The following is a 25,977-nucleotide window of genomic DNA, read 5'->3' as shown; positions in this document are numbered from 1 at the left end:
GTGAGTGTGTAATGGGTTGTGATGTGTGTGGTGTATGACTATGATGTGTATGTGTAAATGTATGCGTATGAACGTTGTGTGCGATGGTTGTAGTGTGTGTGTGTGGTGTATGACTGTTGTGTGAGTGTGTAATGGGTTGTGATGTGTGTGGTGTATGACTATGATGTGTATGTGTAAATGTATGCGTATGAACGTTGTGTGCGATGGTTGTAGTGTGTGTGTGTGGTGTATGACTGTTGTGTGAGTGTGTGATGGGTTATGTGTGTGTGAATGTGGTGGTATATGTGGTGTATATGTGCATGAACTCCACTTGCTCTAGTTGCCGTGTGATCTGGGTCCCCTGAAAGCAGGGGTAGCTGGGGCCTTATCTCTGGTTCTTCATTCAGTTGCCCTCCCTACTTGGGAGGTGAAAAGTGCTCATTCATTCCATCTAAACATCGCGCAAAAATGACCTGCATGTTTCTGGGTGTGTGGTGCACACGTTTGTACATGTGTCCCTGGCCCCATTCGGGGGACTTGGTTTCACTCTTGCCATAGGCCTTAGGGCTGATGTGAGCCTTAGTGAGCACTAGCAATGGCGACTTCGCACGTGACAGGCTGAGGAAGCCAAGTCCCCAAGATGGGAATCCTGTGTCCCGGGGAGTGTGGACCAGCATGGGGCCTCTCGTCCCCACTGCAGACTCTCTGGACACTTCCTAGGGTCTCCAGCAGACTACCATCGCTGCTCAGCCATCGCACCGTGTCTGCCTACAAGGGTGCTTCTCCACCCAGGCTCCACAGAGACCCACATGGGGGCCTTTGAGGGAGCTGAGTCCCTGTCTTCATTCTGGAAATGAACTCAGAATTTCCGGAAGTGGAGGTGGGACCAGGTATCAGCATTTTTTAAAAGCTTCAAGCAGTGTCTTTCACCTTGGTTTTTTTCCCAAGTGTAATGTTGACGGTGCATCTGAATCCCCAGGGACACTTGTTGAACATTCTGCCCTCTGGCCCCCACCCCAGACCTAGAGAATCAGAACTGCTATGTGTTATGTTCCAGAACTAGTGTCTACAAATCCCCTGGTGCTTCTAATGAGTTTGAGAACCACTGCTTTAGTGTGCATTTCAAATGTGTGTCCTTTGGAAATAGACACACACATCCTTATGCATCCCTGCAGTCCCCACCTAGTAACACAGCCCCTCACCCCACTGAGGCCTGGAGGCAGAAGCCCACATTTTCCCTCCGTAGCGCCTGCCAATGAACTCCCATGCGTTCTCTACGAACCCTTTGCCAGATGCACTTAATCATTTCCAGGTGCATTTCTGAAATGCATCCTGAGTTTCACCCAGTACCTACAGGCCTCACCTCTGCCAGCTCTCACTGCAGGGCCCTCTCCTAGGTTTCTGATAAAGTAGGGAGCCAGGAAATTGAGTTCCTAGTTAGAGTCTCCTGTCACAAGTCCGGCTACTAACTATCTCCTCAGCTCCAGGCCCTGCTTCTGCTCCAACTGGCCGCCGGACTGCTACGTCAGCCCAGAAGTGCCTGTCCATAGCACCTGTCCCTGACCTCTGATGAGACATCCAAATAGCATGGCTGGAGTGAATTTGACTCCAGGAAGTGAGAAAATGGTGCCCGAGGCCATTTATGCCTTTAGCTTAAAGGGGATAGAGTCTTCCTGCTAGATCCATGGCATTGGCCTAGCCAGAGACCAAAGTCCCAGTCTACATTGGGACTTTCCAATTTAGAGACATACATTCCCAATTGGGCCCCTTTCCCGTCTCTGACGTGTCCAGGGGAGACCTTCAGCATCTTCACGGGTGAATGGGGAGCACATAGCCACCATGTTGAAAAGGCAGGCATAGTTTCTCCAAGGTTCCAGCATGAAATCTGGAGATGACGCTGAATCCCCTGGTGGGCCTCTTGTTTCCAGTATCAAGGAATCCCCCCCACCTCTCAGATGTTGTTACCTCCAAGTGCCCGATGCCTAGAGATTGGGAGTCAGAGCATCAGTTGAGAAAGACACAGCAAAATGTGTTCGGGATACACCACTCACCAGTGATTTGCCATTGCTTTTTCTATCAGTCTGGCTTACAATCGAATAGAGGAATGGGTGGGGGCCACCGAATTTCCTGGGAGAAATAATTGTGGATATTGACAGGGTGCTATTGTGAATAAGCTAGCAGAGTGCCACAATCCCCTTGCTTCCAGAGAGCTTTTTGATTCCAAAGCCTAGAAGAGACCCTGGATTGCTAACAAATTCTTGGAATATATTTAAATCCACATCTGTTTATTCTCCTCCCTTCCTCTATCCCACAATGCAGGCAGGTCCAAGTTCCATGTCATGGTATCTTTTTCCGTGGTGGAAAGAACAAAGAAGTTGGGTGTTGAATTTAAATAAATATTTAATTCATGAAAATGATCTTATATGTTTTAAAACACTCTTTAAAGCTATTTTTATTCTCTAGAAAGCGCTTATTAAAGGTAAATTACACATTTTACTACCGGAGCATTACGTTTGCCATTAGTACAAATTTAAGGCGCTACGAAGACCAGTAGATAATGTTAATTTCAAATACAGAAACTAAATATATTTTGTACCTTTTTTATTACTCATTTTCTTTTAAGTTTTATTGACTGCTTTTTATCTTAACTATATGTCTTTACATGCTGCAATCATAATGCACTGTAATGGTATTAATATTTTATAGAATCGGTATTTATAGTTCTTTATTTAGAAACAATGCAGTAGGTCTGCAGATATCTGAGCTCGTCTGGAATGGTGCCCTCCAAATAATGATAAATTACTTGTGCAGTATGCCATTTGCTAATTATATCCATGATTTACTGCAGAGCAAGACTTAAATCATTCATTTCGGTCTTGCGTAACACTGCCATAAAATTTTTAGGTTTAAAAATGGTTTCCATGTGTATAATTTAAACAAATTTTAGAGCTATTGTATACACAAAATATTGCAACCACCCATTTGTTACATACTTCGTCTTTTTAAACTTCTACTTTTAATGATCAGTGTGGTTGAAATTATTATGCTTAATTTTCATAATCATAGCTTTTAAATCTACAGCCGTTTTCACATGTTAGATAAAGAAAAAGATAGCTAATTGTGTGTAGATAGTATGTCATTCCTGAATAGTCCCAAATGGTACAAAATCATTAAAAAAGCTTAAGAGTACGAATTATTCTTCTATTAAAAAACAGTTGCTCTCTAACTAATTATTAGTTTGAGCTGCTTTGTTTCCAAGAACAAATGTTGATCCTTCTAGCCTTGTTCAGCACACCAAAATGAGATAAACACTTTTTTTTCTCTTTCTTCTTCTACCGAAACCTTGCAGGTGAGAAGCCCTACAAATGCCCCCACTGTGATTACGCCGGCACCCAGTCAGCATCCTTAAAATACCACTTAGAACGGCACCACCGGGAGCGGCAGAACGGAGCCGGGCCACTGTCTGGACAGCCCCCAAACCAAGACCACAGAGACGAGCTGCCCAACAAAGCTGCTTTGTTTATCAGGCCAGACATCCTGAGGGGGGCCTTTAAGGGTCTCCCCGGAATCGACTTCAGAGGTGGCCCTGCCTCTCAGCAGTGGACTGCGGGAGCGCTCTCGTCCGTGGATCACTCGGGGCAGGCCGCCAGCATGACTTCCGAGGCCCCTTCAGATGCCCTGAAAGGTGCCGACCTTCCTTCCAAAAGCACCCACTTCTCTGAAATCGGAAGAGCTTATCAAAGTATCGTGAACAATGGTGTGAATTTCCACGGGTCCTTGCAAGCTTTCATGGACAGCTTTGTCCTCAGCTCCTTGAAGAAGGAGAAGGACATGAAGGACAAAGCCCTGTCTGACCCCCCGTCCATGAAAGTGCACGGGCCAGACAGTGGCGAGGACAAGGCCGGTGGGAAGGCGGTCCCGAGGAAGTCGGAGAAATCTCAGTATGAGCCTCTAGACTTGTCGGTGCGGCCGGACGCCGCCTCGCTCCCAGGCTCATCTGTGACCGTGCAAGACAGTATCGCCTGGCACGGCTGCCTGTTCTGTGCTTTTACGACCTCGTCCATGGAGCTGATGGCTCTTCATCTGCAGGCCAACCACCTGGGCAAAGGGAAACGCAAAGATAACGCCGTCGGGGTGACCCTCAATTGCAAAGACCAAGGCCGGGAGGCCAGTAAGGTGGCCCTGCTACCCTCAGTACAATCAAACAAAGAGATGGCGCTTCCCAACGTGATTGGGCCTCTAGAGTCTGCTTCTGAGAAGATGGCCCCAGGGCCGATCAAGGAGACTCTGGGCGAACAGAAGAGCGGCACATGGCCCAGCCTGGTGGACCCCGCGTTTTGTAACTTCCCGTCAGACTTCTACAAGCAGTTTGGCGTCTACCCGGCCATGGTCGGCTCGGGGGCTTCCAGTTCATGCGCCAACAAGGAGCCGGATGGGAAGGCCCACTCAGAAGATGATGCCCCGATCCTGATCCCTGAAACCACAAACAAGAATCCGACCGACGACCTCTCCGACATTGCCTCCTCGGAGGACATGGACTCCTCCAAGGGAGAAAACAACGACGACGAGGATATCGAGACAGAGCCAGAGATGATGAGCAAGCCACAACCCGCCCTGAGCAAGGACAGCGCCGGCGACGGCGGGGACGGCCTGCCACCAACAGGCACCCCTCAGCCTGTCCAGGGACTCGTGTCACCATTGCCCCAGGCACCTGAGAAGCAGTGGCACAGCTCGGGCCTTCTTCCAGCCCAGGACCCCTCGGCGGGCCTGCCCAAGCCAGAGCGGGGGCCCCCGGGCCTGGAGAAGCCGATGAACATGCTGTCGGTCCTCAGGGCCTACAGTTCTGATGGCTTAGCAGCCTTTAACGGCCTGGCAAGTAGCACAGCAAATTCTGGATGTATCAAGAGGCCAGACTTGTGTGGTAAGTTTTAGAATCCTCTTCCTTCAGTTCGTTTCCCAAAACATCAGTGCTGAATTGTGCATTTTTAAAAAATGAGGTAGACTCCTCCTTGAGCACATGTTTGAACTAACCATGAAAACACCCCGACAATGCTGTATATGCAGTGTAGACAATCACGAGCGTCCGTTTCATTTGGAAGGTTTAGAACTCACGCTTTTGAGTTCTGGTTTGCACCCCAGTGATTGGAGATGCCCGTCCGGAAGGCATGGAGAGAGGGGGGTGGGGTCTCCCTGTGCGAACTACTACTGTTTTTAATCTGTAACTGGAGGGGGATCATATTTCTAAGAATGAAATCCCAGACGAAAAGACATGGTAAGGGGAAACCCTTCAGTATTTTGACCTTCTGCGTAAGATGGCGGAAGACAGCTCCTTACCGCTTTGCTCAGCCAAACCTGCTTTCTTAAACTTTTCTTTATATTGACTTAGAGGCTACTAAAAGTCGTATCCATCACACTAACCACCATGTAGAAATAAAGTGATCCTCTCTCCAACCAGGGAGATTGTTTGGGAGTGTTTGTGACTCCTCTCTAGACATTCCAAATGGCAGTTATTGTGACTTGGGCCTTCCACTATTGCCTTCTGTCCGTCTGTATCTTCACCTGTCTGTCTGATGTTCTAACAAGCAATGTACATTGTCAATCCCTGGTTAGCAGTGTTGTATGATGCTGTGTGCCTTGGACTTATGCCTGCCTGATCTTGTTAGCAAATTGGCACTTCTTTACCTCCTTAAAGAATATGGTTACCCCCAAAGTCATTCCAGATCTTAAAAATGTAATAATAAATTTGAAGCCTAGAATTGGATCCAGTGAATGTCAGGGTGGGCAGGGAGGATCAGGCATTTTCTTGGCGCCCAGATATTCTTATCTGAAAGCCTCTCTCTGAATAGGAGCTCGGTGTATTATTTCTAGTCCGTCGTATCCTTGCCAGAGACAAATGATCACGGTACCTTTCCACATTTAATCTATGAATGGATTTCTGTGACTTCACTGCACCTGTTGAAAAAAGGAAAGGAGAGAAGGAAGAAAAGGAGGGAGAGAGGGAGGGAGGAAGGAAGGATAATGGAAGGGGTTATTTTTTAACCTCCAAATTCCGATGTTCCCTTTTAGCACAGAGCAGAATTCAGGAAACTGGACTTGGTTCACTATTTAAAATGATATATTTCTTTTACCCTCTCCTTCCCTAATTCACTAAGAACTGGATCAAGCAGTCAGGAATATTTTTTTGAATCGTCAAAAATCACTAAATGGATTTCTGACAGTTCAAAAAATATTGACAGTTCCTTACGCTGAATGATTCACAAAGCCCCATTAACCAGTACCCCCAGATCTATTTTTATCCACATATAATTCATTACTTTTGAAGCTGCTAAAAACAATATTTAAAAGAAGGAGAAAAGGGTTTTATGTCAATCCAATTTTTTTCTTTTTTTCTGGGGGAATGATGTTTAAGTCTTTTTTTTAAATTTTCATCATTGTTTTAAGTCTGTGACTTTTCTTCTTTTATTGTTGTTTTGTCTTTTTTTTCTTTAAGTCTGTTTTCAGCTTTTTTAAACACTTATGTAGGACCATAGTTCCTGCCAGGAATCCATACATCAGAAAAAGATCACAACCTGCCATGTTCATAAGCTCATTCTTCTTGAAATGAGCTCATATTGCCCCGATTAATATTCCCATCTTCCTATCAACGCTGAAGGAACGAAGGCTGCCTGCCTCAGAGCAGCTCGCCCACTGGTGTCCTTCTGCATAGTGAGGGTAGAGGGGAGGCAGCATCAGGGTCCCCACTGTCTTGCGAGCCATTGTCCTTGCCTCCTCCCAGATAGCAGCCCCCAGCTCTCCCTTGATAGCTCCCCCTTGATAGCTCCAGGGTATATTCAAAACACTGGGCTCAGTTAACTTTTCAGCCATTGCACAGCAGATCCTGGGGTCTAAGTTATGGCTCCTCTCTTGAAAGGGGAATAGAGACCCTCAGGCCAGCCAGGCAGAAACCAGGCAGCCTGGTAGCCTCTCCAGGTCGGGGCTGGGGCCTTACTGCTCTACCCTGCACTCATTGTAAGAGACCAGAATGAACTCTGGCCATCAACTGCCTATTTTTAGAGAGCACAGGTTCTACATTTGATTGGGCCTCAGTGTCATCCGTATCCTCTCGCCTGAGCTTGGAAGCAGCCGGGAAGGCCCTTCCCTGGCCCTTGTGTTTGCTTGGGGCAGGCCAGAGGCACTGTCCCTTTTCTTCCAAGGGGGGGCCTGCCCCTGCCCTGTCTTCATTCCCTGCCTCCATCATTGGACCACCATAATCAAAATCCTCTTATTTTGATTTATTTTCGTACTGGCTGCTATGTGTCCCAGGGCCTGAGGGCTGGAGGCAGGCATATTCATCCTTCCTAACAGTAAGATATCTGGGAGGAAAACTGGAGCCTCATGGGGCACAGAATGGGCATTTAGGGGCATTTCTCTCACAGTCCAGCTCACTGTCTTTCTAGCATTGCAATAAGCACACATGATGGTTGAAAACTTTAAACCCTTATTGGCTTGACTTTGCAAGAGTGGAAATGATATTGGCATAAGGAATCAAATATTCCTGATGTGTATTCCCTCTTCTCTGCCTCACTCAAAGTGGATATGGATTTCCAAATGGAACCACCAGCTTGGTATCTGGTTTCCTCAAGAAGCTGGGCTTTGCCAAACCCAAGAATTACTCTGGTATTCCTCATCTCTGGAGAGTTTGGGGTCTGACATTTGTCTAGCTTGTAAACTTGAATCCCCACTTTGATGCCCCTAGAAACAGGCTTGTAGGAGGAGCTAAGGTCCGTCTGTGTCTATTCTCATGGGATGTGAAAGTGTTTGAAGAAGCATCAGTAAAAATCTTGTTCAGATCACACAGACTCCCCACAGAGCTCAGCAGCAACTCTGACACATGCTGGTGAGTTAGAGGAGGTAGCATCTAACCCTAAAGTCTGTGGCTGACTCTCTTATTGCAGGCTTTCCTTCTAGGTGCTTCCCTAGCCCTGCATGCCTGCTTTCTAACTGCTAAAACTCTGGTCTTCCATTGCTTGGCTTCACGGACCTAGGTTCCAGGCCAGCGAGCACTTCCCAGGCCTGGCCAGTGTATTTCTGACTCTGGTTTAGAAGAGAGAGATGAGGAGAGGGGCCAACCCAGCCCATTGGGTAGGAGACGCCTGTGGCACGTGCCAATGTTGAGAGCTTGTGCCTGAACTTCCAAAGGGTCCTTCCACAGAGAATAGAGCATTCACCCGTCAGAGAAGATCCCAAGAAGGAGCCATCTTGGATTAAGCTGGAGGACGTATACTGTTGCTTCTACAGTAGGTCAGATCCCACTATGGGCCTGATTTTATTAGGTGAAATCACGCTCCAGTTATAGCTTCCATTTCTTAAGGTGTCTTTCAGACTCCAGGCATAGCCCACATTTCTTTATTCTGCTGAAGAAACATGACGTACAGGGTCATTCAGTGTCATAAGAGAAACTGGATGTACCCTGGAGTTTGTTGGAATGGATTTGACCTTGGTTCTGTAATGGGACAGGGGCCACAGGAGTATCTAATTGGGGAGTAAGGGCAGACCAGAGCAGTAGTCACATCCACTGATAGGACAAGGTGGACCATCTCTTTGTCCAGTCTGAAAAACCTGGATGAACTGCTGGGTCAGCCAGCAGCATGGAGGTCGGACAGCGTGGACGGCACGGGCTTCTGTGTGGCCCAGACGGCACACAGGCCAGTCTGCACGGCACCTGCAGGGCCGGCTGCATGGTGGGGTTACAGAGCACAGTTCACTCCAGGTTGTGGATTTGGAAAGCAACCCACAGATTGCCCTTACTCTTTGCCTTTCAAACTTGAGACAGATGGCTGGGGGCCATCACGTATTGAAGCCTGGAAGCAGAGCTTGCTCAGTGTCTTTGGTGAGCCCAAGGGCAAGATTGATGGGCAACATTAAAGGGAAAGGCAATGCGAAGAGGATGACCTCTTTGGCCCCTGAAGCTCTGGGGTTACCACTACGCAGGGAAGCCAGGCTGAGCGGGGAGACTTCAGCGGTGTGTCCATCATGGGCCTTGCACAGTGTCTTCCAGACTAAGGCACCTGTCAGCCCCCAGGAGAAGCTATTGGGATTACAAGGTCATTAGCAACAAAGGCCCCAGTAGTCCTAATTTGTCAATCTCAGGTTATAGGGAAACTCGATTTCCTAACCCAAATTATGCCTGTGAGACCAAGGGTTCCTTGGGCTTTCACAGTAGTGAAAGAATTGGGACCACTCCTTAAAAAAGAACACAGGATCCACTGAAACCTCTTCATAGGCTAAGCTGTGTGATAAAATGAACCAGGACATCTGAGCTCAACGCTGTTAAAATGGGACTTCTGTCCTCCAAAAACCTTGCTGATTTCCAGTGTAGGCAGTTTGAAAATACTCACTACTTACCAGCTACACCGTCTAAAGCAGGAGTTGGCTACTACTTTCTTAAAGGACCTGGGAGAAAATACATTAGGATGGCAGGCAGTGTGGTCTTAGGCAGGATCATGGCCACTCGACCCTGCCCTGCAGTGCCCGAGGAGCCATAAATGATCATTAAACAACTGGGTGTGGCTGTGTTCCAATAAAACTTTATTTACTAAAGCAGGCGATGAGCTGGATGAGGCTGACCTCTGCTCTAGCATAAGGAAGGAGGTGCTGCTGTGTAGTCCCTAGAGAAGATATGCAGGAGCCTGGCTGCTGTTGCTCCGCAGGCCAATGAGATGATGCAGAGAAGGCCCAGGTTAGCAGCTACAGGGCTCTTTTATTGCCACTGGAGACAAAGCCAGAGACACTAGAGACTTTCCCAAGAGAGAGGGTTTGTAGACCCAGATGGCCTGGTGCACTTGTTCCCAGAAGGCCACCTCTCTGCCAATGCACTGAAGACTTGCAGGAGAAGACCCCTTCATGGCTTATGGCAGTTCCAAAGTCTCCCCGGACATGGCCAGTGCAGGTAGAGGGGCAGGAGCTAGACTCTGAAGGGAGGTTGCTCTGTGGAGGCCTCAGTTCCCTCACTGATGGACTGAAGTAGAAAGACAAAACCAGACAATAGAGGTAGAAGAGCTTGGATAACTGGTTCTCAGTTGAGTTGGTGTTTTCTAGTGGAAGGAAATGTCCATTTGGGGCTGTCATGATGGAATGTTGGTAGCTGTCTCCCTTTGGCACAAAACAAGTACAAATCTCACTTTCCATCAAGGCTTATAGAGACATGTTTTGCTTCCTCACGTCTGCCATGACAGGTCACGGATAGCAAGGAGATTCTGCTGGTGAATGTGATATTTGTCACAGTGGCCCCACCATTTCAATTTATTTTTTTTAATATTTTTTATTTGAGAGAGACAGATTGTGAATGGGGGAGGGGCAAAGAGAGAGGGAGACACAGAATCTGAAGAAGGGTCCAGGCTCTGAGCTGTCAGCACAGAACCTGATGTGGGGCTTGAACTCCCGGACCCTGAGATCATGACCTGAGCTGAAGTCAGATCCTTAACTGACTGAACCACCCAGGTGCCCCCACCATTTCGATTTCTAACCAATTCTCCTCCTTCCTGCGAGAAGGCAAGTGCTTAGCGTAGGGAGGAAGTCCCTCCTCCTCAGTGTTTGACCAAAAAATGGCTAAAGTCTGTGGTCAGTTAGAGATTTCCAAGGGGGGTTGGTTGGAGTGTGTGGAAACACTGTGAGAGCTCCCCGTGTGTGTGTGCATGTGTGTGTACACCTGAGTGTGTATAGATGCCCAACCATAGGCAACAGGTGCACAGCCCAGAGCATTTGGTATGTTTTTGGTCTTATGGATGATTCTAAGATTGAAGGGGTGGCCTAGCAGCCAGCAGGTTCTAATGAAGAAAGGAGGTAAACTTAGGAAAGTGGCACAAGAAGAGAATCACAAAATCTAGATCCACCAAGTGTATAGGAGCCCACGTTCAGCCAATACCAAGGAGGGCCATTAGCCTAGAAGACCCTGGGCCCCTCCCCTGTAGGGCCTTGTTGTCTCTGGAGCTGACATGCTTTATTTTGAGTCAGATGAGCAATCATTCCTCCTTCTTCTCTTCTTTATGAGCTGATTCTAAAAGGGATTGACTTGCAGAGCTGTCGATAGAGCACAACTTTGCACTCGCTTTCTCTGCCAGATTTTATCATTTACAGATTGGCCGTTGACTTCCAGAGTCCAGCCTGCTCCCAGTAACAGCGTGTGTCCAGGGTCTGATGTTAGACTCCAGTAGAGGGGACCATTTGGCCTATGCTGAAGTCCAAGGGCGCATCCTTCTTAAGTTAATGCAGAGCAGTACTCCATCCTGCCCTCTCTGCTCCTGCTGGCTGCCTCAAAACCAGCCACAGAACCTGTCCCTTTGACTCTGGTGGGACACAGGGCAGGTGCTATCATCTGGGATCCCCTGCAGAAATTGGCACCCAGGGATGCGCTCTCCTCTTACCCTCGTCCAAAGCCTCATGGTGTGCACTGTCTTGGTGAAGAGGCAACCTCTTTGGAAGGTAGCCTTTCCAAACTCTCTGGGCATTCTCCTCCTCCTCCTCCCCTTCCCTCCTTTTAGATTAAATGGGAATGCCACTGACATGATGTCGTTTGCACTGCAGGATGACAGAACTGTTGTGTGAATACCATTGTATTTGCCAAATGGTCCACTCGTCATTTCAGAACAAACAAATGGATGGTGTCTGTAAGTCAGCAAACACTGGTGACATTTAGCCTTGTTTATGTTCCTTTCCTTTTGCTGCATATTTTTGGCTCCAAAAGCTACTGTCTGAATCAACAGTGCCTCCGAAGCAGGAGAAAAGTCTGGTAGCTTTCATTTTGGTTTCTATGTGCATATTCCTTTTGGATTTCTCGATACCTACTGCCCAGGACTCAGCCTAGGGTGAGAGAAGACAGCAACGAAGGTCTTTGGTTCAAAAAAATATATACATACACAGACACAGACACACGTGTACACATTTTTTCTCCCCAGTAATGACTTAAGACTGGGAGGGAGGAAGAGAAAGCTGAAAGAAGAGAGTGTTGTCAGAACAGACACCCACATCCCTGGGGATGTACCAACTCTCCGAGCTCGCTGGCCGGCCACTGCCATGTGATAGAGCAGCAGCATGGCCCCCTCGCTGTCCTGCGCTGAGTGCAGATGTCCTGAGCTAATGCTTTGGCTTCTCCTTTCTTCCACTGCTGACTCGGAGTCATGGTTGACACTGACAGCCACGTAGATACAGGCCACATCTTAGCTGCTGGAGGAATCAGGTTCTTTTCTTTTTTATATTCAGATGTTGTGTGCAGAGCCCAGGTTTCAAATAAGTAGTAATTATCTCCTATTACTTAGCGCTGATCAACAGCACCTCTACGCCTAATTGCCAACCTGCTCTAATCACGTAGACTATTCTTGCTTTAGCCAGAGATGGAAGGACCAAATTTTATAAATATTGCTTTATTGTCGTTACTCCATTAAACAATTAGGGAGTGTGGCCCTGTCCTTGCTTTTGAATGCCTCTAGCCTACGTGGTTTCTGGATTGTTTAATGAATCTGCACATTTTCTTGCAGGTAAGTGACACCCCTGTTCTAGTCGGTCTAGCTGGACTTGCCCTTGTCTGTTCGTGCTCCTCGGTGGCTATCTGCAGCTTGTTAATCGTGTAAAGTCAAGAGAAGAATGTATACACATATGTGTGTTGAATAAATAATTACTATTGGCACAGGTATGTGTATACACACGGCACACCAACCCCACTACAGTATATATAGCAGAGAATCAGGGAGGTTAAAAATACTGCCCCATATGTTCCACTATTAGTCATGGATCGCGAAGGCTTAGTAACTTGAACGAGAGAAAATTCCCTCCAAGTCATGAATCCTGAGTGACAAACGCTGGTAGATTGGAGGTCCCTTCATCTGTGAAAAATCTGACTGGTGGGGGGCGGGGGTCTGCTACGCCAGCTCGCCAAGCTTCTAGGGGTGGGTCCTGAGGGTCTTGTTGGCATTACTGCTTGTGTCTGATTGTCCTGTATTTTGTAACACTTTAGAAGACTACAGAAAAGTGCAGTAATTATCTTTCTCCATAGTATTTAAGCAGTGCTATTGCTAGTTTAATATTGTGTCAGGTCGTCCTATTAACCGGGAACAGATGACAGTAAAATCCCAGGGAACAGGCACCTTGGCATCCACAACTTCAAAAATGGTGATTGAAGCAAAATGTGTAAAACTTGTGCTGGGTTATCGTGTGCTTTGGACTAGAGTATTGTTGAAGTAATTAGAAGATTATATTAAGGTGTTCCTGGTAATGAAGGCATGTAAGTTATAATAATTGTAGCTTTCTGAATAAGTGTCAAACTATATCTTTAAGTGTGCTGTATGCTGAGTTACAAGTTAGGTCATTTATGAATGGAATGTAAAACAATACTAAAAATGCTTCAATAACTTATCTTGGTATTGCTAATAAAAAAAAGCTGTGAAACATTAGTGCAGTTTTGAGTCATTATGTTAATTCATTCCACAACACCGCCCCCCTCATCCTGTGACGTCCTCGCAGTCGGAAGCCTCCACAGGACATTCAGGGAATGCTAGTTTGCTGCTCCACCGGGCTGTTAGCGGGGCAACTGGTTGCTTTTTCCTCCCACCCACCTTTAGGCGGCCCCACTAGTAACCACTCCCAAACGGGCAAATGTAAAGGCACCTGCAGGTTTGGTGAGGTGACATGGTGGTGGGTGGGTGACAGCCGGGCAACACATGTGCATGTCTCTGTACAAGTGACTCTGGGCACCAAGACCCCCCAGGTCTGCTCACTGGCCCCGTGTGTAGGGACCCTGAGGCACGCAGCGCGCAGGCTGCTGTCCCCCAGCCCAGGTGGGGGAAAAGACTGCTCACACCCAGCCTCCCTGCAGCAAACCTCCACCTGTGCTTTGAATCCCGTGAAGTGTAGGGTTTTTTAAAAAAAAAATTTAATGTTTATTTATTTTCGAGAGATGGAGAGGGACAGAGTGCAAGCAGGGGAGGAACAGAGGGAGAGGGAGACACAGAATCTGAAGCAGGCTCCAGGCTCTGAGCTGTCAGCACAGAGCCCGATGCAGGGGCTCGAACCCACGAACTGTGAGACCGTGACCTGAGGCGATGTCAGATGCTTAACTGACTGAGGCATGCAGGCGCCCCCCCATGAAGTGTAGTTTTAAATGGAAAGGTGCTCGGAATTGTTGGAGTTGGAATATTTTTTTACGCAGAGATTTTTGGGTTGTGCCTGGGTTTGCTGTCACAGGCTCTTGCTTGCCCGGTGCCCCACCCGATACCATGATGATGGGTGGTGGGAGGTGCAGGAAAGAAGGAGTTCGTGTTCTGTTTTGTTGCTTAGATTTTTTTCTGTCCGTGAGCTGGGCTTCAGGGCCCTGTCACTTTGCAGCATTTCCAAGCCTTCTGGCTTGGGTCTGTTTTGGAAACATCTGGATTCCGCGCACACCTCCGCTCCCTCTTTAATGGTCTTGTTGCGGGGTCAGGGGAGGTATTATTATCTTGATGGAGTCCCCACAGTCGAGATAAGTCAAGCGTCCCATGTGTCCGAGTTGATGGAAGCCTGGAAATGTCCCCCGGAGCAGCCCTGGCCTGAGCAACGGGACAGTCACAGCACCTTGACTGCTGGGAACATTCTCTCTAGTATGTCTCCCACAAACTGTTGACATGATCCCGACCCCAAAGACCATATATAGGATGAGATTGTCTCTGATCTGAGAGAAGTGGAGAGAAGGGAGAGATTCTGCCTCTGAGGTTACATGACAAAGCCCACACGAAAAGCATAGATCTTGAAGAAGTTTTGCTAGCTCTCTGTGTCAACTACTTCCTGATTCTCTGTTCATGGGGGGCTGAGAACATACACTGTGGGTTCTGGTAAGAAACATGATAGACCCTGCCATGCCCAGCCCAGGTAAAGGGAAGTGACCCCAACCCCAGGCCCCGGGCCCGCATGGCCACCCTGAGCCTGAACCGAAAGAAGGACTCCAGGAGGGTTTTGTCTGTTTCCAGTGCCCCTGAGACTGAGGGACTGCACCCTTTCCTGGGTTTTCACATCCTGAGGATCCATGGAGCCTGTCTCAATGGGGCCACGTTGCACCTGCAACGAGGTGCAGTGTTCCCTGGGGGCCTGAAGCCCCGTTTGGGTTAAGAAGCCACATGTGCAGCTCCCAGGATGGGGCTCACCACCACCCACTTGTGTCAGGCCTAGGGGTGCGGGTGGGGAGAAGGAGGGCTCTGGAAGGCTGCTGAGCCACAGTGCCTCCCCTCAGAGTTGAGCATGTTGCCGGCGGCATTGTTCACCGTTCACAGCCACTCTGCACACTCCTGGACTGCTTGCCTACCCCATAGCCCTGACCTTGCCAAGCCAGCAGGGACTCGGGGGCCCAGTGAGGGGCTGGGGGCCTTGGGTACAGAGGGAGTACCACTGAAGGGGACAAAGCATCACGCTGACGGTGGGAGGGCTCCTGGGGCTGCTTATCGGGGCCTCTGCTGTTTTCTCTCCCTCCCTGGGCCCATCCCCTAGTAGGGTCTCTACCCATATCCGCCTCTAAGGCAGGAGGTCTTTCCTGAGTCTCTCCCCAGTGGTGACTTCTCAAGCATAGAAGAGACCTTTGTGGATTCTCTTCCTTTTATGAACTGAGTCCCAGCCTCCTCTCACCTCTCTTTTCATGGCACCCCTGCTTCTCTCTCCCTTCCCCCTCATTCCCGCCTGGGAGAAGAACTCCCTTCTCACCCGCTGAGCGTTCTTGGGAACATCCTGTCTGCTGTGTGCAAGCTGGGCGGATTCCGGCCTCTGGAACGAGCTGACTTCATTTCACAGCTCTGCGTGGGAACTGCAGCTCTGTTCCCTGCTGTCACCCCCCCCAACCCCATGTGGGGTTCTAACAAGCCCCACCTATTTGCACTCCACTTGGGGCAACCACAAGCATCACCTCTTGGATCTGCCCTTGACACTTCAAGGGTCAAGCAGGGCTGGCCCACTGATGTGAGATAAACAGGAGACCCCCTTGGTAGGTGAGACTGAAGTTTCGAGGAGGTCATTGTGCCTTAAGGAAGGGAACGGTGCTCTGCACCTTATGGTAAGACAGAATCTACACATGTGGGCAGATGTGTTTGCTTTGATGAAATTCAGATATTCTGGTCGGTGGGGGGAACAATCTAAACTTTGGGAAGTGGTTATGGCTCACATATAGTCACATTCTCAGAGATGTCATGATTGCATTACCTTCCTGAGGATGCATTCGCACACTGGCAGTGTCGTCCCTGCCTGAGCAGATTCTGCCTGTTGAGCAAACAGGGTGCCTCTTCAAGGTTAGGGTTGGGCAACTTTGCAAATCCATTTCATTAGCAATGAAATGGGGCACACCCACTTGTGTGCCCAGACGCTGGCTGGCTTTCTGACGAGTCTCTCTCTCGTGCTTTTTGTGGCGTTGTCCAGACACACCCATCTAATCGTAACCCGCTGCTCGCGAGGTTACGTTTTCTTTTTGAACTTCTGTTGTTGTCAAATTAATATAATATGCTCTCAATTATCCACATAAAAGGAGAAAGGCACCCAAGCAGGGAAAGTAAATTTGCAATTAATTTCCTAAATTATTGCTCTTTTTATATGATGGACAAGCTGCTTTTCTCTTTTGATTCAAGCCTTTTTGTATGGCCTGGAGGGAGGGCTGGGCAGACCCCCAGGACAGGCCACTCCGAGGTGTTCATCCCTGGGACAGGGCTGCAGCTGGATGTGCTGTGGGCATGTGGGGTGGCCTCAATGGGTACTTAGGGGTTCGGGGTATGTTGGGCTCTTTCTTGTTAAGGAGAGTCCACAAATCTCAGTCTCCCAAGATCCCATTGGTGACCTAGTGGAGGGTCTCGCAAAAGCAGACCCTAAGCTAAGAACCCAGGTGGAAGTAGTGTATGGGAAGAGACCCCAGGGGCCATGAGGAAGGGAGCAGTGAGGGAGACAAGGAAACTGGCCAGGTGTGTTAGTGAGAGAGTTGCCGCTGCCGGGGGCTGGGCTCAGTGCCTCCATGGACCCTCCAGGATACAGTGTGGAGCTCATCTCAGAATTACCCCACTGAGGGTTGAAGAAGCTGGGGTATTTAGTCGAGGGTCACTGCAGCCCACTCAATGACCAAGCAGTCTTCTTACATTCAGAGAGAACCCAGAGGCCACCGGCATGCTGAGGAACTGGAAGGGAAGAAGTAAGACACCAACAGCATGTGCCCCAAGTGGGAACCCCTTGGCCGGAAAGTTCTTACCCCCTCAGTGTACCGCAGAAGGTCGCCAAGGGTGACAGATACTCATCCCATGATTCCTTGTGGGAAGTGAACTATGCATTTTAAATATTGAGACGGGCATAGCCTCTCAGGCACAAGTTTATGGGAGGCCAGATGGGAGGTCTGGTCTCGGGGTCAGAAGACCAGCTTCAAGGAGCTCCGACAGCTAATCCTTTAATGTGGGCACCATTTTCCTGTTGGTGAAAGGAGGGGTGCCTGGAAGTCCCTTCAGTAACCTCCTGGGTCTCAAACGCTGGCTTTCATGGTCCTTTCTAGCCCAGACTTTCCAGGAGAACTTGTCAGACCTGGTCAGCCCTAGAGTCCTTGTGCACACTCACTTCAGCAGGGCCCTGGGTGTGGGCGCCAAACTGGTATCCCCACAGGTGCATGGACATGTGGGATTTAATAGTCTTGGCCAAGACTATTTACTCTTCATGGGGATGGGGCATGTGAGTACTCACCTCATTGTGAAGACATTTTCATTAAATCATAAGGGAAAGCATTGAGGAATTTCTCTTTTTCTTTAGAGGGAATCAGCACAACTGGCTTTTTGAGCACACGGTCATGCAAGAAACACCTGATCATTTGACTTTTTTTCCCTTTTCAATTGTCAACCCCATGTTCACAGTGGAGCTTGTGAAGATGGTATTTTCCATGACTAAGTTTTCCTCAAACACATTACAGACACCAGTTTGATAATCCAGTGTGTCCCTCTTAGGACAGTAGTCCCTCTTGGGAGCCCCCAACTCCCAGCCAACATTCCTACCTGGTGACACCTGGAGGGAGAGAGAGGAGGTGCCAAGTATGGTAGGAATCATACTCTATCGTGCATGCATAGGGCGCAGGGGCACGCACGTCCTCCCACGCCTGGGGCCTTTCTGCTCTTCTATCCTCAGAGCTCTCTTGGTCACTCAAAGTCACTGCTGGCTAGCAAGCCACACACACACCCAACTTGGGACAGTATGTGTTATCTCCAAGTGTGAACCCCTCAAGTCCTTGGTCTTTTGTTTTCAATTGAATATAACCTCATTGCCTCAGTTTTGTTTTCCATCAAATGGCGCACATATGTGCCCTCTAGAGAATAAGATGAATGTGAATGAGTGACTTGGAGATTGGCGAGTCATCCACATTTCAATTATTTTAGGATTTTTGCAGCTGTGCAGGACCCAGGGCTCCCATGAAAACTCAGAGCTCACTAAGACCTTGGCAAGTGGATAGAGAATCTGGGTAGTGCAAGTGGGAGGTATGGTGTCCCCATCCCCCTGCCAGTCTGCAGAAGCCACTGGACAGGGCTCTGCCTAAGGAGCTGGGCTAGGAGCCCTCCCATCCCGGAGCGGACACCTCCACGGAGGAAACCATTCAGTTCAGGTTCAGTGAGCTGGTTCCTGGGAAATGCAGAAATCTCTTCTGCTCGTTCCAATGGAGCCATCTTTCCTGTGTTCTACGGCTACAAAGAATTTACAATTCGGAGATTTAAAATAAGATCCCTTAGCAGTCAACCAGGGGAAACAGGATTCTTGTACCGGCGGCTTTTGCTTTACATGAAAACCTTGGGCTTGAAGTGTTGTTTTTACATCACACTGAGGGCTGTTGATTTTAAATCCCAAGGGGGATTTTCTTGGGGACTTTGGGGTAGATGCCTTTGCCTTTCATTCATACAGGCGGAGTACCTGGGTGTCCCTAGCATGGGGTGGGCTCATGAAATTCTCAGCTCTTCCTCATGGCAGGAGGTGGAGGAGGTAGGAGTGAGGCAGGAGTGTGCCAAGCAGGCAGACTTCCCCTATCCTGGAAACCCCAAGAGGGAGAGGGTCTTCGGATTTGGGGTCAGGCATGTAGGATCCTCCCAGTGGGGAAAAGAGGGACTCCCTTGGGCCGAGGGCATCCGGGGCCTGACAGCCCAAGAGAGTCAGGGAGCAGTTTGGGACGTGCAGGCCCCGGAGACCCCAGACTGGAGACCATGCCCACTATGTCAGGTGTCCTCTGGATAGTTGGAAGGGATGGCCGAGCCCCAGGGACCTGGTCTGTGACAAAGTGTGGACAGAGGGACGGGGAGCCAGAAGGACCTGATGATGAGAGAGGATTCAAAGAACCAGAACAGAAAGTGGGCCTGGAGGACAGAAGTGAAGGAAACAAGCCAAGAGAGAAAATAAAAACAGAGCAGAAGAAAATGATAGAGAAAGCCCCCGGAGGGGAGGGCAGACGAGGAAAGCCGGGAGGAAGCAGGGAAGAGAAGCCAGCAGAAATGAGCGGGTCCAGGCCGAGGGGAACCCTCGGGAAGCCGCCGGGGCTCGCAGGTGGCGCTGTGCTGATGGGAAGGGCCTGGCTGCTGGGCTAGCGGTTCTCCCAGCTCTAGAGGGAACAGAGGGGGATGGCCGAGGGGGCTGCAGAGGCCCAGCCTAACAGCACCATCTCCTCCTGGGGCTCCAAACCACCAGATTCAGGAGGAAATGCTGCAGCTTAATCAGAATTATTTACAAGATAATGGTCCATTGTTTGCACTAAGACAGATGTTGTCTGTGGGAACTTTGTGTTTTATGCTCCTTCCCCTGCTCTGCCTTCGCTCAGTGCAGATGGGATCGAAGTAATGTGAGTTATTATTCCAGGGACTGCAAATTCGGAGGCTCCTTCATCCCAGCCAGGGCTCCGCTGGGCAAGCGAGCTGGGCTGGCATCAGGCAGCGGGGAGGTGGGTCACTGCCGGCTGCAGACCAGGCGGGGCCACTGGTCTCCTTGCAGCCCCTCCAAGCAGCCTGTGATTAAGAAGGTCTTGTTTCCTTGAGGGGCGGGCCGGTGCAATCGCCTTGTCTGGTGGACAGGAAGGGCGCGCTCTGATTAAGATGCACTTGCTGTTTGTTGAATCGAGAGGTCACCACTGACATCGCAAATGAGGGTGGCCATCTGGCCCTATGCTTGCCAAAAGGAAAGAGCGGCCCCTCTGGGGTAGGGGCTTGGAGCCCTTCTACCTCTTCTTTTTCACTGATGAGAAAGCTTGCTCTTGATCTTGTGGGGTCACTGACTCAGGGGCCAGGTCTGGACTCGTGACTCTGTCCTTCCTCCTCCAAGGGCACGGATGGCCAGATGAATGCTGGCTTCACCTACTCGCCTGGGGGGATGCTTGTCCCAAAAGAGGAAAGATGGGGCAGACTCTCTCTGTTCCATACTGGCTCCCAGCCTCACCCTCTATGCAGGTGGGCCACCCCGGTGTTGCCCCCTTCACATAAAGCCCCTGAAGCCAACTGGTCATTCTTCAGCACTCTTGGGTCACCAGCCATGCCAGCCACCTCTGCCCAGCATAGTTCAGTGCATCATCAGAGCCCATCTTCTGAGTGAGAAACTGGGGCCAAAGGATGTTGGGCAACTTGGCCACTTTCTCCTCAGTGGAGAAGCTTTCCAACACTTCCAGTTGGGACCACAATCCCTTTATAAGAGGCCTCTGAACCTCAGCTGTGCCCCGGGCATGAGGGTAGCTGTCCCACAGCATCAGGGAGGGGGATACAGTGAGACGTATGTGCCTGTTACCGGGCCCATGCTCACTACATGGCACCAGCTGCATCATATCGCCTGGACAAATAGCATTTCCAATATCAAGCCATACAAATCAAAGCAATAGAATGCCATCTTTGGAGGCTAAAACCAACCAGTGGTAGAAAAGAGAAGGACACTTTCATGACAAGCAAGTGGAATCGGGCCCGCTAGTTGGACAGCGAAGAGGAAAAGTCAGGTGGCCATCGCTCCTAACCCTGCCCCCAGCCCCTGGGCGCCTGAAAGATGTTTCTCTGAAATCGGCTACCACCCAAGGTTTCATCCCATTCAAGACCCAGCGGGTTGGCTTGAGTGTTTAAGGAAGATGACTTTTCCCCTGTAATCTCCCCATGCCCAGGGAATGACCCCCTTAACTTTAGCAGCAGGCTCCGATCCTTCGAGCTGTCCCTCCATCTGCCAAGGTTGTTTTAAAATAATAATTACTTACTGTGTGCCAGGGCCCACTCCCGCTCTAAGTACCTTAGAGAGGATAATACAGACGAGATTCTTCTATTTAACTCGCATAAAACTCCCATGAGGTGGATGCACTTAGTCTTCCCATTTCACATGCAGGGAGATGGAGGCACAGAGAGGCTGCCGCAGCGAGCATGTCAGGGCACCAAGAGTCAAAGCCAGGCAGTGGACATCCCCAAGTGTGACCTTCCTGCTTCCTCTCCTTGTGGGTGGCTGGTGCTTTCCTGTGCCTGTCATCCTTGTTTGAGATGCATTGAAAATGAACAACAGAACCAAGAGATACACAAAAATAGCTCATTCCTGCCAACTCAAGCTCAGATGAGGGTGATTACAAGCAGAGATTCAATCATAGGACCCAGGGCTTGATCCCCAGGAACCAGCAGCACAGGGTGCTGGGGGAGGGGTCAGGCGACCCAGCTGGCCCAGAGCTATTCAAGCACCTCTATCCCCATCCCCACCGTGTCCTCACCTCTCGGTAAGTGACAGAGAGCAGTGGACCATACCAAGGTTCCTTCCATCTCCCAGCCCAAGAATCAGTTATTCTTGTAACTATATTTATTCAGTCCCTTTTAGCCTCAGGAAAAAACTCCCCCCCGCAAATGAGAGGGCCTCCGAGAAACGTGACCCCTCACCTTGCAATTGTTCCCTGGGGTCCAGGTGGGGGAGAGTGGAGAGTGGGTGGCCCAGGGCACCAGCGGGCCCTCCTGCCGGTGCTGCCTCAGGCCCAGCCCCCAGCTGTGAAAGCAGCAGAGGTCAGACTAGAATAATATTTATCAACCTTACTCTCACTGTGTCAGGCTCTGCCCAAACCCCGGCATCGCGGGAGATCACAGATCATGTCTTTTAAGGTCCCACAGAGCTGCCTCACATGTGACCAATTACCTCTGTCAAACAGGGGGGAAGGAGGTCCCGCCTCGGTGGGTGGGATCTGAACTTGAGCTTCCAGAGGTCCATGACTGGGATCTTAGGCCTTTGAGTCTGTCACTCCCCTATAGCCAGACCTTTTCTGTTAAAACTGTTTAAATTACAAACCAGTAATAAAAGGATCATATGTGTTTCCCACCGAACAGGTTCTTTAGGGCTATTATGATAATTAAAAACATATGGTGCCTGTGCCAGTTAGAGGGAACCGCAGATGTACAAATTAGGTATTATATAAGGGTTTTCTGCTTTTGCCCTTTTAAAAACGTCAGGCTGGAGAAGTTTAAAGAGATAAAATGGCAATTGTGCAGATAGTAGGTAGCATTTGGATTTTAGAATCATTAAATATATAAACCCTTTTCTTTAGGCTTAATGGGAATAAACAGGTCCTGATAACCGATGGAGGGGCCAGAAAATTGAGAGCCCCAAGGTAGGCGGACAGAGGTGACATTTTCTGCCTCACGAGGTCTCGGATACCATGAAATCTTTTGCATTTTTTATGACGTGGTTCGGCACAAAGAGGATTATATTTACTAAATATTGAATTATATTAAAGTTGGATTGAGGGGAGCAAAGATAAGGATTGCTTTACATCAAAGTTTTACTTTTTAAAAAGCAAAGATGCAAGTATTGATCAGTTTAGAAATAGTCATTTGTTTTAATTTAAAATATGCAATTGATTTTGAGAAGGTGATAAATACTGCTAATAAAAAAAAATCGGGAGGATTTCCATGGCTCGTCGACAGTGGCTTTCCAATGCAGACTGTGTGCTCAGGTCGAGTTTCACCGAGTCACTCATATTGAAAAGGATTTTGGGCTGCCTGGGGACATTGGCAGCCTCCAGCCATGCTCAGGGGCAGCTGAGATGACAGGCCCTCAGTCCCCAGGCATTGGGTCCCCGGCTAAGCAGCTAAGGATTTAGCACTTCGTTGTTCTGTGTCTGTTCTACAGAAACCCACCTGTACTGCCCTGCAGAAGGAGGTGATGGGTGAACCACTATGCTCCTCAGGGCCTCTACTCTTTTCCCCTGGCCTCCCCGAGATGCTCCCAGCCAGAACCAGGACGACCTTGTCCCAGACCTGCACCCCTTCCTCCATGTGACTTGGTAGTGTCCCCATAGGAAAGTTAATCAGAGAGTCAAATAAGCAATCAATAGGAATGCATAAGCAGAGAAGAGGTTCTGCTTTTCCAGAAGCCCAGCCACCGGGGCACTCAGATAACCAGAATTTGCTTATGATCAGAAAACATCCCTTCTCGAACATCCTGGCTGAAACAAGTATGGGCTCTCGGGGAAAAGCATCCTTTGAAATAGGCCATGCAGCCACATCCCTACTTGGGTCTTGAGTTTCTCTACTTGGCTCCTCTCCTTTGCCCACACCCTTTTGATGGCACAAAATGTCCACTCTCCTGTGCCCTTTCCTTTGGGTTGCTGTGACCGGGCCTACACAGCCCAGGTTAAAACACAGGATAAGTCAGAGCAGGGTTTCTTGGGCTGTCTATCCTCTCCACAACCTACAGCAGGTGCTGTGTCCAGCAGTGGCTCTCAAGCAGGCCTGATTCTCTTCCCCAGGGGACCTCTGGGGACATAGGGGAGGTGCCACTGGCACCTAGTGGGTGGAGACCAGAGATGCTGTACAACATCTTACAGTGCACAGGGCAGGCCAAGAATTATCCAGCCCAAGAAGTCAGGGAACTTCCAGGGTTGTGAAGTCCTGGGACTCAGGTAGGAGAACCAGGCCTTTGAGTGTAATTTGGGGCAGGGTAAATGGTGACAAGCCAAGTGACAAGGGTTAGCCAGCATCCGCCTTGCTCGCAGGACACCTTCCCGCCAGGTCTCCTCACCTGTGCACCTGCTCGTGCTTTTGTGAGAATCTCTGCAAGAGACCCGGTGGGCTGGAAGACAGAAACTTCCAGCCGAGTAACCCAGCACATTTTCCCCCAACTCAGACTAGCATGGGGTGGGTACGGGGAGGGTGACAGCTGAGCCAACAGCCGGAAGTCAGCCTTTTCTTCTCCCCGTGAGTGATAGCAAGCCCGCGGTGTTGTTGCGCATGTAGGTATTACCACTTTAACTTTTACTGAGGTAAAATAACACCTTGTCACTCAGTGCAAGTACCAATCACAAAATGAATTAATTGTAATAACTGTTGTCAACAGAACAAAGGACTTGTTGCTTTCCTAAGCAGATTTCAGCGCCACTGAGAACCATATACAAACGTTCCCATTGGGCAGGCTGGCGGAAACTAGTCAGAACATAATTGTATCTGTCTGTCTCTTTACTTTGTTTTTAAGGGTGAAGGAATCGAGTTAAAAACCTATATTTTAAACATATCAATAAATATACCCCTTTTTGTGTTTGTGACGTCTCCTCAAAAACATGGAGTCTTTAATAAATTGGCCATGAAAATAGCATTTGCGGCTGATGGTACCAAATTAAGGGCCAGCCTGTTGACTCCAAGTCATGAAGGGAATTATGCCCAATTACCCTCCCATAAAACACCCTCTCATTTCTTGGAGTTATCAAAACACATCCTGTGGACAAGCGGTCAGCTGTCCCCCTGCTCCTCAAAAGAAGGCAAGTGGGGCTCACGCTGGGCCCACGGAGCTCTAACTGCCTGCGCGTCGACACCCGCGGGCTTGTTTGCAGTCAGGCTCTTTTTATGGTAGCCTTCCCGTGTTTTCGGTCCTCGTCTTTCCACATCTTAGCACATTTCCCTCTTGAAGGAGCCCTGTGGCTGCTCTTCTCAGAAAAGTGCCCCTCCTGGGGAGGAGGTGAGCGCGAGCAAGCTGGGGGCTGGGTCCCTTGGGTGTCTGGTTCCCGCCATGGCCCCAGCGAAGCCTAGTTCACTTCCACTGGGGGTGCGTGTGTGAGGTGTGGGAGTGACCAACAAACTAAGGGTGGTGTGTCTTTGTGGGTCTCCTCTGGGCTTTGATGAGGTTAGAAGCCGGGAGCTTCCCAAAGAAGAACCCAAGGAAACTGCAGGCCTTTGAGTTTGACCATGTCAACCTTCACCGGGGCGGGTTGTGAACAATTATCTGTGCTGTTCAGCAGAGGACGCAGGGCAGCTCGTGGGGGCTGGGGCTGGGCCACCTGACTGGTGCTGGCCCCATGCTTCTCCCCTTCCTCCTGTGCCTCCCTTCTCCTGCTGCTTCTCCATGCTCTTTGGCCAGTGTGGACTTGGCATTTGGCTTCCTCTCAGAGTCTCAGGCCTGTCCCATCAGATACAAAGGTCACCCCCACGGTATCTCAGGTGCCCCTTAGGCAGACTGCTTTATTTTTGGAGCTTGTTGAGGCTTAAATTGGTTCCTCCATAATGAAATTAAAGTATCCTGGACTATCAGAGCTACAGGTAATCTTAGAGGTCATCTTTGAGATGCAAATTAGGGGAAGAATTTGCCCTTGCTTACTGAATGAGAGACAAGGGTCAGTGCTATTTCCAGGTGTCCAGGCAGGCCTATGTAACTGGCCATCATTCTGTCCTCTGGGGCAGCCATAGGCAGCCTCCCCTTCTTGGGTATCTGGACCCAAGCAGGGAAGGTGTTCCGGGAGGTTGTCCTTGCAGCTTTGGGGCAAATTTTACCCCCTTTTAACTTCCCCTGCAGAGGGCTTGGCCACTTCAAAAACATGGGTAAGAGGAGGCTTCTTTGAATGCAGCCTGGGCTCAAATGGGCTATGCATTCAGTTTTGTAGTCATCTCTGGCTAGAACCAGGTACCATTTGCAAAAATGCTGAGAAGAGCCCTCCTCTGGAAATAGAAATCTCCCTCCTGCTTCCTGAGGCTTCTCTGCTCTGTGAGGGACCCAGGTCTGAAGCCTTCCTCGGGAAGACAGGTTCATGGGTGCACAGCC

The 25,977-nt window shown here is 49.5% G+C and overlaps 1 protein-coding gene across 2 annotated transcripts in view; it reads left to right on the top strand.

The window, feature by feature from the left end:
• ZNF536 (zinc finger protein 536) overlaps nt 1–25,977 on the top strand; it is a 239,952-nt gene that overhangs the window by 88,161 nt on the left and 125,814 nt on the right. Inside the window, exons 3-4 of one of the 2 annotated variants that reach the window (XM_039231889.1) lie at nt 3,329–4,900; nt 12,492–13,403. In XM_039231889.1, coding sequence (XP_039087820.1) covers nt 3,329–4,900; nt 12,492–12,499 — 1,580 coding nt within the window. In that variant the 3' untranslated portion in view covers nt 12,500–13,403. Of the gene's footprint in view, nt 1–3,328; nt 4,901–12,491; nt 13,404–25,977 lie in introns of those variants that run through there. The other variant, XM_039231888.1, reaches the window with a different exon arrangement.

This window comes from Hyaena hyaena, unplaced genomic scaffold (assembly GCF_003009895.1).
Source record: "Hyaena hyaena isolate Hyena2069 unplaced genomic scaffold, ASM300989v1 scaffold_61, whole genome shotgun sequence".
NCBI classification, from domain to species: Eukaryota; Metazoa; Chordata; class Mammalia; order Carnivora; family Hyaenidae; genus Hyaena; species Hyaena hyaena.
The sequence above is the reverse complement of the archived record's forward strand: the minus strand, read 5'-3'. Positions and strand labels throughout refer to the sequence as shown.